General features: G+C 41.2%; 1 protein-coding gene across 1 annotated transcript in view; it reads right to left on the bottom strand.

The window, feature by feature from the left end:
* Positions 1 to 14,181, bottom strand: part of LOC124804616 (probable E3 ubiquitin-protein ligase HERC1) — a 790,356-nt gene that overhangs the window by 381,041 nt on the left and 395,134 nt on the right. Inside the window, exons 34-36 of the mRNA XM_047264817.1 lie at positions 13,692 to 13,812; positions 9,564 to 9,877; positions 5,433 to 5,592 (exon numbers count right to left, since the gene is read on the bottom strand). Coding sequence (XP_047120773.1) covers positions 5,433 to 5,592; positions 9,564 to 9,877; positions 13,692 to 13,812 — 595 coding nt within the window. The remainder of the gene's footprint in view (positions 1 to 5,432; positions 5,593 to 9,563; positions 9,878 to 13,691; positions 13,813 to 14,181) is intronic.

Here is a 14,181-nt window from a genome sequence, read left to right as displayed (position 1 = left end):
AGGTTGGAACCATCATCCTTCCAAATGTGAGTCCAGTGTGCCAACCACTGTGCCACCTTGGTTGGATTCCTTTCTCTGGATCCCACCTCTCCTCTCACAATGGCCTTCACCTTTTCAGATTCCACCACTCCCTGGCTTCACGAACCTGGTACTGCAAAAACAAATCTCCATGGCACTGGCATCCCAGAACCACCACTGCTACCTCTGCAAGATACTGCTACTGTGCAATCCCTACTACATACTTCACATATCTGAAATTTAATCCCTTGCTCTCCAGCACCTGGAGGAGTATTCCAGGCACCACCTCCATAAGTTATCCAACCTGTTGACACCCTATGCCACCTTGGGGCACCACTATCCAATCCATATTCTACCCACAGTGCTTCTACTTGTCAACCCCACTCATAGCATACAGACCCTGCCCAACTAACCTTTTGAACTTGCCACACCCCTCAAAACTCCTTTACAACTCTTCACTAAGTTCAGAACCAAAACATTCCCAGAACACTGTTGTTAACCTTCCACCATAATCCTCAGCACTACAGAAGTTTCAGTCCTATCCAAGGCTTCACCTTTAGCCCTAAACCCAAATTTAACCATGTTGGACTTGTCAAAGACCTACTCCCCTGACAATCCCTGCAATGGAAACACTTCTTTGCCACCAATCCCTCCAACCAAAGCTAACCTAATCCCAACACTGAACTCTGCCTCTACCAGTACATACCATCATCAAACTGTTATACTCCCCCCTCCCACCTAATCACTCCCGGGCAACTTTCCAAGAATTTCTTACCTCCAACTTGGCCTCATTGTTCTTCCCCAGGTCTCTTCCAAGAATACCAACCTTTCAGTAGAAGAAAGGAAAGCCATACATAACCTCAAAATAAATCCTGACTTAATCACCCTGCCTGCAGAGAAAGGTTCCACTAATGTCATTATGAATCACAGTGACTACCTGGCAGAAGGCCAACACCAATTATCTGAGTCCTCAAGACCCCGCCAGAGTGAGCCATACCAGAAGTCCATCATAACGCCAAATCTCTGCTTAAAGTTGTAGGCCCATCCCAGAACCTCACCCAGGAATCAATTTCCCTCCACCCCCCTTGACACCTAGCACACCCGCCTTCTACATTCTCCCTAAACTTTACAAAACCCCAACAATCCTGAACACTCCATTGTAGCTGGTTACTGTGCTTCCACTGAAAGAATTTCAGCCATCATTGATCAACATCTCCAACCTGCTACCCGTAACCTAGCCTCTCACGCTGAAGATACCAACCCCTTCCTTCACTGACTCTCCCCCATCCCCATCCCTTTACCTCCTAGATCCCTCCCTGGATCACTGTTGATGCTACTTCCCTGTACACCAATATTCCGCATGCCCATGGTCTTGTCATAACTGAATAATACCTTTACCAGTGCACTTCAGACTCTAACACAGAACCTCTTTCTTCATATATCTTACTAACTTTATCCTTTCTCACAACTACGCCTCCTTCAAAGTGAAGGTATACAAACCAAACTGTGGCACAGCCATGGGCACCCGCATGACAATCTCTTATACCAGCCTGTTATGGGCCATCTAGTGGAGACCTTCCCAGCCTCCCAAAACATCACACCCCAAGTCTGGTTAAGGTTCACTGATGATATCTTAATGATCTGGACCCAGGACCACGATTCCCTATCCTTATTCCTTCACAACTTCAACACCTTATCTCCCATCTGCTTCACCTAGTCCTCCTCAACTCAGTGTGCCACTTTCCTGGACATTGACCACTTCCTCCTCCTTGATGGCTCCATTCACACCTCTGTCCACATTAAGTCCACCAACCACCAATGGTACCTGCGTTTAGACAGCTGTCATTCCTTCCACACCAAAAAATCCCTCCCATACAGTCTGGCCAAGTGAGGAAGGTGTATCTGCAGTGACAAGAACTTCCTTGCTTAGTATGCTGAAGGTCTCGCCAAGGTTTTCGCAGACAGGCACTATCCCCCAGTCCTAGTCTGCAAAAACATATCCCATGCCATATCCCCACACATGCCCAATCCTCCCACCATCCCCAAGAACCAGCCACAAAGGAGTGTCCCCTTCGTCACCCAGTACCACCCTGCACTGGAACAACTGAACCATATCCTTTGTCAGGGCTTCGATTACCTGTCATCTTGCTCTGAAATGATGGACTTCCTACTCGAGAGCCTTCCCATCCCTCATAAAATGGTGTTCCGTCACCCACCCAACCTCCACAACATTCTAGTTCATACCTATGCCACTCCCAATCCCAACTCCTTGCCACAGGGTCCACATCCCTGTGCAAGACTCAGGTGCAAGAACTGCCCAATTCACCACCCAGCACCTCGTCAGGGATGGGGCCACTTCTGAAGGCAGTCATGCCATTTACCAACTCTGCTGCAATCACTGCACTGTTTTTTTATATTTGTATGGCTATCAAACAGCTGCCCAACAGGATGAAAGGCCACAGCCAAACTGTGGAAAGGAGCAAAGTTGATCACATTGTGGCACAAGATGCAACTGAAAATAACATGATTGATTTCAATGGCTGCTTTGAAATCCAGGCCATCTGGATGCTCCCCTCAACCACCAGCTTCTCTGAACTGCAAATATGTTAGTTATCCTTACAATACATTCTACATTCCTGACATTATTGTGGCCTCAACCTAAACTAAACTACTATTCTCAGACCCTCCATCCAACCCAACAGTTGCTGCCCCCCTCTCCTCCCCATCCCAGCACATCCTCCTTATTCATGTATCCTCATCCTCACTGTGTGCCAGTCTCTGCCAACTCATCCGCCCTGCTCCTCTCCTTTTCCACACCCCTTTCCCCCTCCCTCCGCAAGCCCCTGCCCTACGGCCTCCTGATGCTGCGTCTGGTGGCAGCCTTGTCATGCCTCCACTCTTCTCCCCCCCGCCCCCACTCAGCTATCCCTTCCCCATTGTCACCCCCTCCAGATTGCTGCTTTTGTTCAAAATGACACTTGCGTTCCAGTCCAAGCTGTCACATATGGCAGTCACATGTGCACGAGCTGGGCTTACTTGTGCAAATCAATATGTGTGTGTTTTCTTTTCTGAAGAAGGCTTTGGCTGAAAGCTAAATGTGTAACAGTCTTTTCATTGTGGCTGTCTGCAACTCAATGTGTCATCTTTACAGTGGTAGCAATATATCCCTTCCCTAATACCAATAAAATATAAAATTGTGAGACAATTGCTGGCAATACTTACAATCAGGATGTGAAATTATTCATGCTGTTGATAGAACTGTACAAATTAATTGTCAAGAAACTATGTTGGCTTTTGGAACCATTAGTTTTTGAGGTACCAACATGACCTGGGGGGGGGGGGGAGTCATTACAGAATTTGTGCTAATGCAAAACAATATCAGTTTCAATCACGAATATTTTGAAAAACTACACTGCCATACAAAAAGAATGAAGCACTTATAAGGGGAGGAGAAACTGAAATAAAACAGATTGAGAAAGTATGTGATGTTATTTCAATGGTTTCAAAATTGAGCCAAGTTTACAAAAAACTTGGCAGTATGAGCCTCCTTATTAAAACGATGTTGCATCCCTCTGGCCTGCATGTATGCACTGATCTGGTTAAGAAGGATGTCATAAATCCATTCTATCATTCAGGCAAGATACCCCCCAACTTTTGTAATTGGTTCTTGATACCCTGGATAATAGCACTGGGACAGAGAAGACATCTATTGGGGACAGATAAATCTTGCTGGCCATGAGAATACCTCAGCACCACATATACAGTTCACAGACATATGTGCCACTTGTGGATGAATTTTGTCCTACTGAAAAATTGTTCAGTAATACTGTCACATGAAAGGTAACAAGAGTGGATGCAGGATGTCTGGATATCTGTGACATACCCCTGGCCCATCAGATTTCCCTCAGTCACTACCAGCCATGACCTGAAGTCATACTCATTGGCTCCCCACACCATGACACTAGCATTTGGGAGGACGATTGTTCAATCCCACATCCGGCCATCCTGATTTAGGTTTTCCGTGATTTCCCTAAATCACTCCAGGCAAATGGCGGGATGGTTCCTCTGAAAGGGCACGGCCGACTTCCTTCCCCATCCTTCCCTAATCCGATGAGACCGATGACCATGCAGTCTGGTCTCCTTCCCCAAACCAACCAACCAACCAACCAACCATGACACTAGAAGTAACAATGATGCGCCTCTCCTAAATTTTGAAAGAATGGAACCTCTCCCCAGATCGTCTTCATACTTGCCAACGATGGTCATCCCGGATAGTGCAGAGCCATGATTCGTCATTGAACACAACAGGAAGTCATTCATCTGGATTGCACGCTTCCATGTCACAGCACCACTCCAAATAAAGCTATTTGTGTTGTGGTGTTAACAGCAGCTTATGCATGCTGTGCTAATTCTTTAGCCCAGCTGTCGCCAGTACTGATCACAGGTGTGGATGATACAGAATGTTGCATGGAGTTCATTACTTGTTCTCACATGGCAGGCACAGATGTGAAGTCTCATGATGTCCGTGGTGCACAATATGACCATCCTCCCTTATTGTTGCCAGACATGAGCAACGAAAACATTGATGACGAGTATGCCTGGCCTCACTTTCTCATGCAGTCCAACATAAGGCCAATGCCACATCCTAATGCCCCAAAAGTCTGAATAGTGCATGATCCAACCACTCAGCTAAATGGAAACCCACAATAAGGCACTTTTAAAACTGTGCTGATAATAATTTATCACATAAGTAGCATCTCTCCATCGTTCACAATGATCACTCAACATCTGATGCTGTTCATGCCCCCTTACATACCTTACCAGGTATGGTAACTTCACTAAACAGAAAACAGTGATACACATTTGTGGCCATCCTGCCTGTACAAAAAATTGCAGCTCTTAATCATTTCCATGCCCAATTTTTGTTTGCATTAACATCTGAATATGGCTCCTTGTTGCTTCACCTTTTTGATAGGTATTGCATAAAACAATCTGTGATAAAAAGGTTTTACTTTGACTATTACTATAAATTTTAAAAGCTGGTCCTCACAGTTAGTGACAGTCATTGTTTATGTGTGACCTTTGGAAGTTATTGAGTACCTACAATAAGAGTTCAAACCAATTAAATTAATTTCCTTTGCTGTAAGATGAGTTCTTTAAATGCACATATCAAATAAAAAAAAATACATCACTTTGCTTTCTTGCAAAAAAGTTTACTGAATGTCCATGACACAAGAAATTATAAGAGTGAATTACTGTTACCCATTAAACCTTAGTAACATATTCCGACATTAGGACAAACCAGTTATCAGCGAGAGTTCCTATAGCATTGTAAATCTACAAGGACACAATATAATATTTAATTAAGGATTAAAACATGTTCCTAATGCTATGGTCCTCAGGTAAAGACTTACCTTTTCTGCAGCAACAAGAAAATCAGCATGTGGTACTAGCAACAGTTCTGCATAAATACCATTTCGCAACAGAACAGAAAGGGTTTTTAAGGCTGCTAACTGTAGGAAAGCTATCTGTAGGCATAACTCTTCACATTCCATCAGCTTGGCACTTGCAGCCCTGTGGTCAAATAAGAATTAAGACATAAATATCACTCTCTACTTTGAAACTATATGAATTAATGCTTAAACTTCCTAATTCTTAACTTGTCTAAAGATTCAAATATAAGTGGAAGATGTTGTTGTTGTGGTCTTCAGTCCTGAGACTGGTTTGATGCAGCTCTCCATGCTACTCTATCCTGTGCAAGCTTCTTCATCTCCCAGTACATGCTGCAACCTACATCCTTCTGAATCTGCTTAGTGTATTCATCTCTTGGTCTCCCTCTACGATTTTTACCCTCCACGCTGCCCTCCAATGATAAATTTGTGATCCCTTGATGCCTCAAAACATATCCTACCAACCGATCCCTTCTTCTAGTCAAGTTGTGCTACAAACTTCTCTTCTCCCCAATCCTATTCAATACCTCCTCATTAGTTACGTGATCTACCCACCTTATCTTCAGCATTCTTCTGTAGCACCACATTTCGAAAGCTTCTATTCTCTTCTTGTCCAAAGTGGTTATCATCCATGTTTCACTTCCATACATGGCTACACTCCATACAAATACTTTTAGAAACGACTTCCTGACACTTAAATCTATACTGGATGTTAACAAATTTCTCTTCTTCAGAAACGATTTCCTTGCCATTGCCAGTCTACATTTTATATCCTCTCTACTTCGACCATCATCAGTTATTTTACTCCCTAAATAGCAAAACTCCTTTACTACTTTAAGTGTCTCATTTCCTAATCTAATCCCCTCAGCATCACCCGATTTAATTTGACTACATTCCATTATCCTCGTTTTGCTTTTGTTGATGTTCATCTTATATCCTTCTTTCAAGACACTGTCCATTCCGTTCAACTGCTCTTCCAAGTCCTTTGCTGTCTCTGACAGAATTACAATGTCATCGGCGAACCTTAAAGTTTTTATTTCTTCTCCATGGATTTTAATACCTACTCCAAATTTTTCTTTTGTTTCCTTTACTGCTTGCTCAATATACAGATTGAATAACATCGGGGAGAGGCTACAACCCTGTCTCACTCCTTTCCCAACCACTGCTTCACTTTCATGTCCCTCAACTCTTATAACTGCCATCTGGTTTCTGTACAAGTTGTAAATAGCCTTTCGCTCCCTGTATTTTACCCCTGCCACCTTTAGAATTTGAAAGAGAGTATTCCAGTCAACATTGTCAAAAGCTTTCTCTAAGTCTACAAATGCTAGAAACGTAGGTTTGCCTTTTCTTAATCTTTCTTCTAAGATAAGTCGTAAGGTTAGTATTGCCTCACGTGTTCCAACATTTCTACGGAATCCAAACTGATCTTCCCCGAGGTCCGCTTCTACCAGTTTTTCCATTCGTCTGTAAAGAATTCGCGTTAGTATTTTGCAGCTGTGACTTATTGAACTGATAGTTCGGTAATTTTCACATCTGTCAACACCTGCTTTCTTTGGGATTGGAATTATTATATTCTTCTTGAAGTCTGTGGGTATTTCGCCTGTCTCATACATCTTGCTCACCAGATGGTAGAGTTTTGTCATGACTGGCTCTCCCAAGGCCATCAGTAGTTCTAATGGAATGTTGTCTACTCCTGGGGCCTTGTTTCGACTCAGGTCTTTCAGTGCTCTGTCAAACTCTTCACGCAGTATCTTATCTCCCATTTCATCTTCATCTACATCCTCTTCCATTTCCATAATATTGTCCTCAAGTACATCGCCCTTGTATAAACCCTCTATATACTCCTTCCACCTTTCTGCCTTCCCTTCTTTGCTTAGAACTGGGTTGCCATCTGAGCTCTTGATATTCATACAAGTGGTTCTCTTCTCTCCAAAGGTCTCTTTAATTTTCCTGTAGGCAGTATCTATCTTACCCCTAGTGAGACAAGCCTCTACATCCTTACATTTGTCCTCTAGACATCCCTGCTTAGCCATTTTGCACTTCCTGTCGATCACATTTTTGAGACGTTTGTATTCCTTTTTGCCTGCTTCATTTACTGCATTTTTATATTTTCTCCTTTCATCAATTAAATTCAATATTTTTTCTGTTACCCAAGGATTTCTATTAGCCCTCATCTTTTTACCTACTTGATCCTCTGCTGCCTTCACTACTTCATCCCTCAGTGGAAGATAACTTCAAGAAAATCTGAAAATGCTGAGAAACTTACACTTAATAGTCATATACAGAATGGATCTGAGTCTAAATACTAGACTACACGGGATGAGGTTCAGAGGTGGCAAAATTAATCACAATCCATATTATGTGTCAGAAATGTTGTTACATCTTGATATTCTCACATATTCCTACATCTTTTCCTTTCTATGATAATTTCAACAGTTTCCAATGACTGTACCTACAGTCTCAAAAGCTTAGGCATATTACAGTCATTAATACGTATTTATCAGTCAAGTACCAATCATTATTGTAGTAGAAATAACCATTTCCTATTCATCAAGCTGACATCTCTGCCCAAACTCTTTGTCTTTAAATATGTCTGCTTGGGTCTGTATGTGTGGATGGATATGTGCGTGTGTGCGAGTGTATACCTGTCCTTTTTTCCCCTAAGGTAAGTCTTTCCGCTCCCGGGATTGGAATGACTCCTTACCCTCTCCCTTAAAACCCACTTCCTTTCGTCTTCCCCTCTCCTTCCCTCTTTCCTGATGAGGCAACAGTTTGTTGCGAAAGCTTGAATTTTGTGTGTATGTTTGTGTTTGTTTGTGTGTCTATCGACCTGCCAGCGCTTTTGTTCGGTAAGTCACCTCATCTTTGTTTTTATATATAACATATTTACAGTTATTATTATTTTCTGCTTTATTATGCCTTGGCCAACTGAATTATCTTGAGAACCCTCCAGAGGGCATCTTCAGGAGGAGGGGTGGGAAGGGGGGGGGGGGGGGGAGGGGAGTTGCAGTATCAGTTCATATAGAGAGGGATTTGCTTCTGACTGAAGAAAAATTTTGTAACAAGGTACTTCAGTATCAAAGCCTAATCATACATGTTTCTTATTTAAACATAGTTGGCCATTGTCAGCTTTGTCTTATTGTACACTAACACTACCACCACACTGGTGAGGGTCTGGCACACTCGCTCTTCAACACCAGAACTGTGCCCTGTGTGGATGCACAATCAGCAGCAAGCTGCTGTGTACAATAAATGAAAGCCACCTCCACAGGTTTATTCAAGAAAAGCAATTAAATCACTGTAGAGTATCCCGAACAAGTTTTTTTAATAACTGTTACATTTCCAGCTGTGAAAACTTCCATTTCAAGAATACCCAACTTTATTTAAATCCTTCCTCTCTCTCTCCCTCCCTCCCTCTCTCTCTCTCTCTCTCTCTCTCTCTCTCTCTCTCTCTCTCACTCTCTCTCTCTCTCCCCTCCCTCTCTCTCTCCCAATTGTTTGGCCTGTAAAGCAAATTGCAGAATTTACAAGATTAGGTAGAAGTATAAGATTAAAGAGAAAAACAAAATTTACAATCATAAAGTTCATCATCTTTGTGGGTGTAGTATTGTACAACACACATCTATTTCCATTCTAGAGCAATTTAATTTGTTGGAAGAGTAATAAATCAAAGTTAAGTCCTCTTTAATATTTTATATGGCCTAATTCAACATACCACAGGAGAAGGAAAAGGGACAGCTATGGGAAAAAAGGAAAAACAATGATGTTCAAATAAATATGAGGTATGTCACTGCAGTTACAGAGTATTAGCTATGATGAAAATGAAGATTTATCATGCAGTAGAGTGCTTTAACAGAGAGAGTGACGCAATCAGTGCTATGAAGATCATAAATAAAATATATTTATGAAGTGATAGAAATTTAAAAGGAATGACAGACAGGTGAAATGAAGTAACTACATGGATAATAAAATATTAAACATTTAACACAATACACTGATCACTTCATTTTGATCTCCCATTTATGGAAAAAGTAATATAAAAATGTGGGAATATAAGAGCAGAATGTACCTTGAAACATTCCAAAATGTACTAACCTTGTTGCAGTCATGTCTTTGTTGTCACTGAGAGGATCAGTAGGTTTAGCATTTGATTCTAATGAAAGAAGCTTTTCTGTGCTTCCTCTCCTTGTTACTTCTCCCATAATGCTTGACACCATTTCATTAGTAAGAGACTCAACAGTGCGCATGCGAATCCCAACATCAGTTTCACGGCTACTAGTGTGTGGTATGGAGTGTGATGAATGCCTTCGGAGCTTCTGTCCTTGCTGACTACCAGTCAATGAAACATGTTGCTGGATATTAAGAAGCTCCATTTCAGCAGATGTTAGGTCACAATGTGGAAAATGCAACTATGAGAGAAAAATAGACAAAGAAGTTACATGTAAGTTGTTAACATCAATAAAATACATGTTGGGCTTAAAATTTCACATTTATGTAGATGATGACTACACATACATGCACACATGTAAACACACACACAAATTCAAATGCAGACATCGAAACACATTATTACCAAAATGTATAGGGCAACCCCTACTTAAAACATGATTTCTGTTTTTAAAATGCTCTGGTAGGCATTCTACAGTAACTTCCTTTTAGTATAGATCAGGGTTTCAAAGCAAATGCACTCTGTGAGCACACAATGAGTGCAGGCCTGCGAGCAGTGACTGCCGCATCCCCTCTGTTGTCACAGGAAATAGGGTCGGGAGCTGTGTGGAGACTTTTATAAACAAGGAAACTGAACCTGAGGGAAATGCTTGGAAAAACATAGACTGCCTTTATATTCCCTGCAGCAATGCAGATCATTTACTTCAAGCTGCATATCAGTGTGAATGGACCAGTGGAAGCCTTTTGTGTGTGTGAAATCTTATGGGACTTAACTGATAAGGTCATCAGTCCTTAAGCTTACACACTACTTAACTGAAATTACTCTAAGGACAAACACACACCCCAAAGCCCGAGGGAGGACTTGAACCTCCGCCGGGACCAGCCGCACAGTCCATGACTGCAGCGCCTTAGACCGCTCGGCTAATCCTGCGTGGCTGACCAGTGGAAGCTTTTCATTTTCCCATCCATCTGCATTATGAATCCTGATTATACCCCAAAATGACTAGGGCTCCACCTGTAAAGACATAAACTAGCAAATTCCATGATTCATCTAAATTTTCTAAATTTTTTTCGACAGTGCTAAGAATGTCACATGAAGCTCTTTGCTTCTGATATCTACACTTTCACACAGCACCAAAGGATAAGCTACCCACTCTTTACAAATATTTTGCAAGCTGATGCTGAACATCATCTGCTGTAACCCGTGGGGGCTCCACAGTTGTCATGTTTGATAACACCACCACACAAAACTCTTGTACCTGAGGTGGACATAAATGCTCAACTGCAGCCACCAAATATTCTTTTACTAAATCACCACCTGTGATAGGGTGCAAGGACTTTGCTAAAAGTAGTGCAAATTTGTAGCTCATCCAAATGGCATACTCGTTTTTTCTTCCTCTTCTTCAGCACCTTCAGAGACCTTCCTCTCAAGTTTTAAGACTTCCTGTACACCCTTAAGTACTCCACATTTTTCATCTCCATATTCTTTGATGAGGTAAGAGATGTACTGCCTTTGCAAATTGAATTTACTGTATGCACTCAGAGTCTTACGATATACTAAATAATTTGCATACCCATCTTTTTGAGTAAAAAGATAAGATTCCTCACACTGCAGATTGAAATGCAAGGACAATCTCAGTGTTACACAATGCCAACTGCCATTGCTCCTATTAGATGGCACCACTGTGAAAACATTCCTCACATACTCTGGCCCTGTTTGAGTTCATTTGTCCATGCAAGCTACTTATCATTTGGTGCCCTCTCCCCTTTCCCTTGTACACTTTCACCCATGTCGTGTTTTGCTACTAACTGTGATACGCACGAATGCAAAGCTTGTGCTTGGGCATCCCTGGCACCACTCTTAGCCTTGCTCCCCAGGCAGCAGCCTCTGTTGTTTGGACCGTAAACCATCCCTGCCTTATTTCACAGTTGTCACTCCTCCCATGTTGTCACAATGAAACAGTGTGTGCACATTTCCATCACTCCCCACCAGACTGCCACTGCTCTGTTCGCGAGTAAGAGCGTAAGGAGGCACTTCAGTGCTCAAGTTCAAAATCAGCCTGGCCTAGGTCATGTCATGACACTGTGACAAACATTGCTCAAGAAAATAAAGAATATTTGTGAATGTGAGTGAAATGGTTTCACCTTCCTGACAATCAGCATATGGATGCACTTTCTAAAAACGTACAAGGAAATCCGCACCATCTAACTGCTAGTGTTGCAGACCTAGAAAAGGCAAATTACTGTGGTTAGATGGAGTCAAAATGGAACACTGTTAAGAAAAGGCTCAATACTGGTAAACCCACTGTAATGGATAACTGGTTAAATGAGGTAGTCAAGAGGCTCAAACATAACTGCATATTTCTTCTCCATCCCCATCCCCTGTCAGGTGAATATTTTCTACTGATTATTAAGTGTGAAGTTCTCACCAAGTACACATCACTGTAATTGTGCTAATGCACAGCACCTTTGTATGGATTAAGTTCAGACTCTTATGATAGTTATGTGTATTCTAGATTTGGTTGTATTGTATTTGATAAAAATGTAGTTTTGGTCCACATTTATTGGATACCACTGCTTTTTTTTTAGTCGTGGACCAGTTGGAGGTGTTTTGCTTTTCTCTGGCATGTATGCTTAGCTATTCAACCAGTTATGGGGTGGACATTTCAATAAGCTTTTGGCGATTGATACTCCATGTAATGCTAACAAAGAAAGACTAATGCAGTAGGTCATAGCATGTCCCTATCATATGTTGTAGACTGTGAAAAGTTGTTTGAACAAAAATATTTGTATCATGTGGAGAAGTATTGCAAGAAGTAAGTAGATGCTGTTCCTCCTACTATATTATTCAACGGCTCTTTTCATTTAATACTTCAAATCAAGCTTTTCATCTACATCTACATCACACTCTGCAAGCCACCTAATGGTGGTGGCAGAGGGGCCTTCTGGTGTCACTAACTAATCCCCTCTACCCTGTTCCACTCGTGAATGTCATGTGGGAAGAATGATTATCGGGAAGCCACAGCATGAGCTCTTATTTCTTGAATTTTTTTGTGGTGGTCATTTCCCAAGGTGTATGTGGGAGGAAGTAGTATGTTGTCTGTCTCTTCCTGGAAAGTGCTCTCCCAAAATTTCAATAATAAAAATGCAACTTTCTTGAAATTCCAATAGTAAATATGTAACTTTATACAGACCACTATCACTTGCAGCTACATATACAGGTGTTTTTCTACTTTGATTCTAAATATTTGGGGATTGTCAGTTTCTTGCCACGTGTCTACTGGCAATGTATTATAGAGTTTTGGGTCACAATATAAAACTCCATTCCAAAGTCTACACAGGGATACCCAGACTATACACAAATTATTTTTTACTTCTAGTATTACACTTGTGAATTGTACACTCCACCCTAAATGCACTTTCATTACTAAACAAATATCTAACAGTAACAATCTAATACAGGTATAACAAATATGACAGTAAAACTACTGTGGATAGTACTGTAAAAGTCATTACAAAGTGAATCTCATGCTGTTGTGCCAGTTTGAATGTGGCAACAAATATCATTATAGAAAAGGACCAACTCAATAAAGCACTGTCATGGTATATTTCAGTTTCTGTTACTTCCATGTGTCCTTTCTCCTTTCATATTTATGATTGGTATGAAAACAAAGCACATTTTCAAGAATGGCACAGCATGAGCAGGCGAGTGCTTGTTCTGCCAACATTGCTCCTTTCCCCCGTGGCAGTTTACGTGTTGGGTGAAGTTTACTTCCTCTGCTCCCGCCATATTGTGAAGTTAGTGACCAAGAAAGGTTCGAAATATAGTAGCTAGGGGAATATTTTAAAGGATTGGGTAGGTAATCCACATTCATTAAACCAAAGAGATACAGAATAATTAGTAAAATGAAAATGTCATTCATTAAGCAAGTAATGACTTAGATGTACAGAATTAATATAACTAGGGACAAAAACTAAATTTAAACAAACAACTACTTAGAAGTACAGATACAATTAGCTGACAGAAATAATATAGCTACGGACAAAAGTTATTACCTCATCAGTCAGACCACTGAGTCGAGCAATCTCAAAAAATGTTGTAGATGAGATTCCTGTTATTCGATTTGCATTGAATGGTAAAGGTTCACATGGTTCTAGTGCAGTTAGCTGTGCATCACTGAAACCAAAAGAAATTACTCAGTATTACAGAATTTTCGCATAAAATGTAGACTACTGCCTTTGTAAGTTAATGAAGGGACACACAGGATGGTTTACTGCAAATGCAAAACCCAGACAGTGGTCTGTAGTCTTCGTCTGCAAAACTCAAGGAAGAGAGGCACTTAGAATGGATTAGTTAGTTCACAGGATTCACAAAAACAACAAGATACCATTGGCTCATTAATTACAATCAATACATACAGTTGTCTTCTTCTTGGCTAGTATTAGGGTACATAATATAATTCCTGAGCATGTAGGCATGAGTTTTCACAGTAGTATAAAATCTGATCTGTATTTTAATTGAGTTTGTGGTTGAACATATTATATC

Source organism: Schistocerca piceifrons, chromosome 7 (assembly GCF_021461385.2).
Source record: "Schistocerca piceifrons isolate TAMUIC-IGC-003096 chromosome 7, iqSchPice1.1, whole genome shotgun sequence".
Lineage (NCBI taxonomy): Eukaryota > Metazoa > Arthropoda > Insecta > Orthoptera > Acrididae > Schistocerca > Schistocerca piceifrons.
This window is presented reverse-complemented; position numbering and strand designations above follow the sequence as displayed.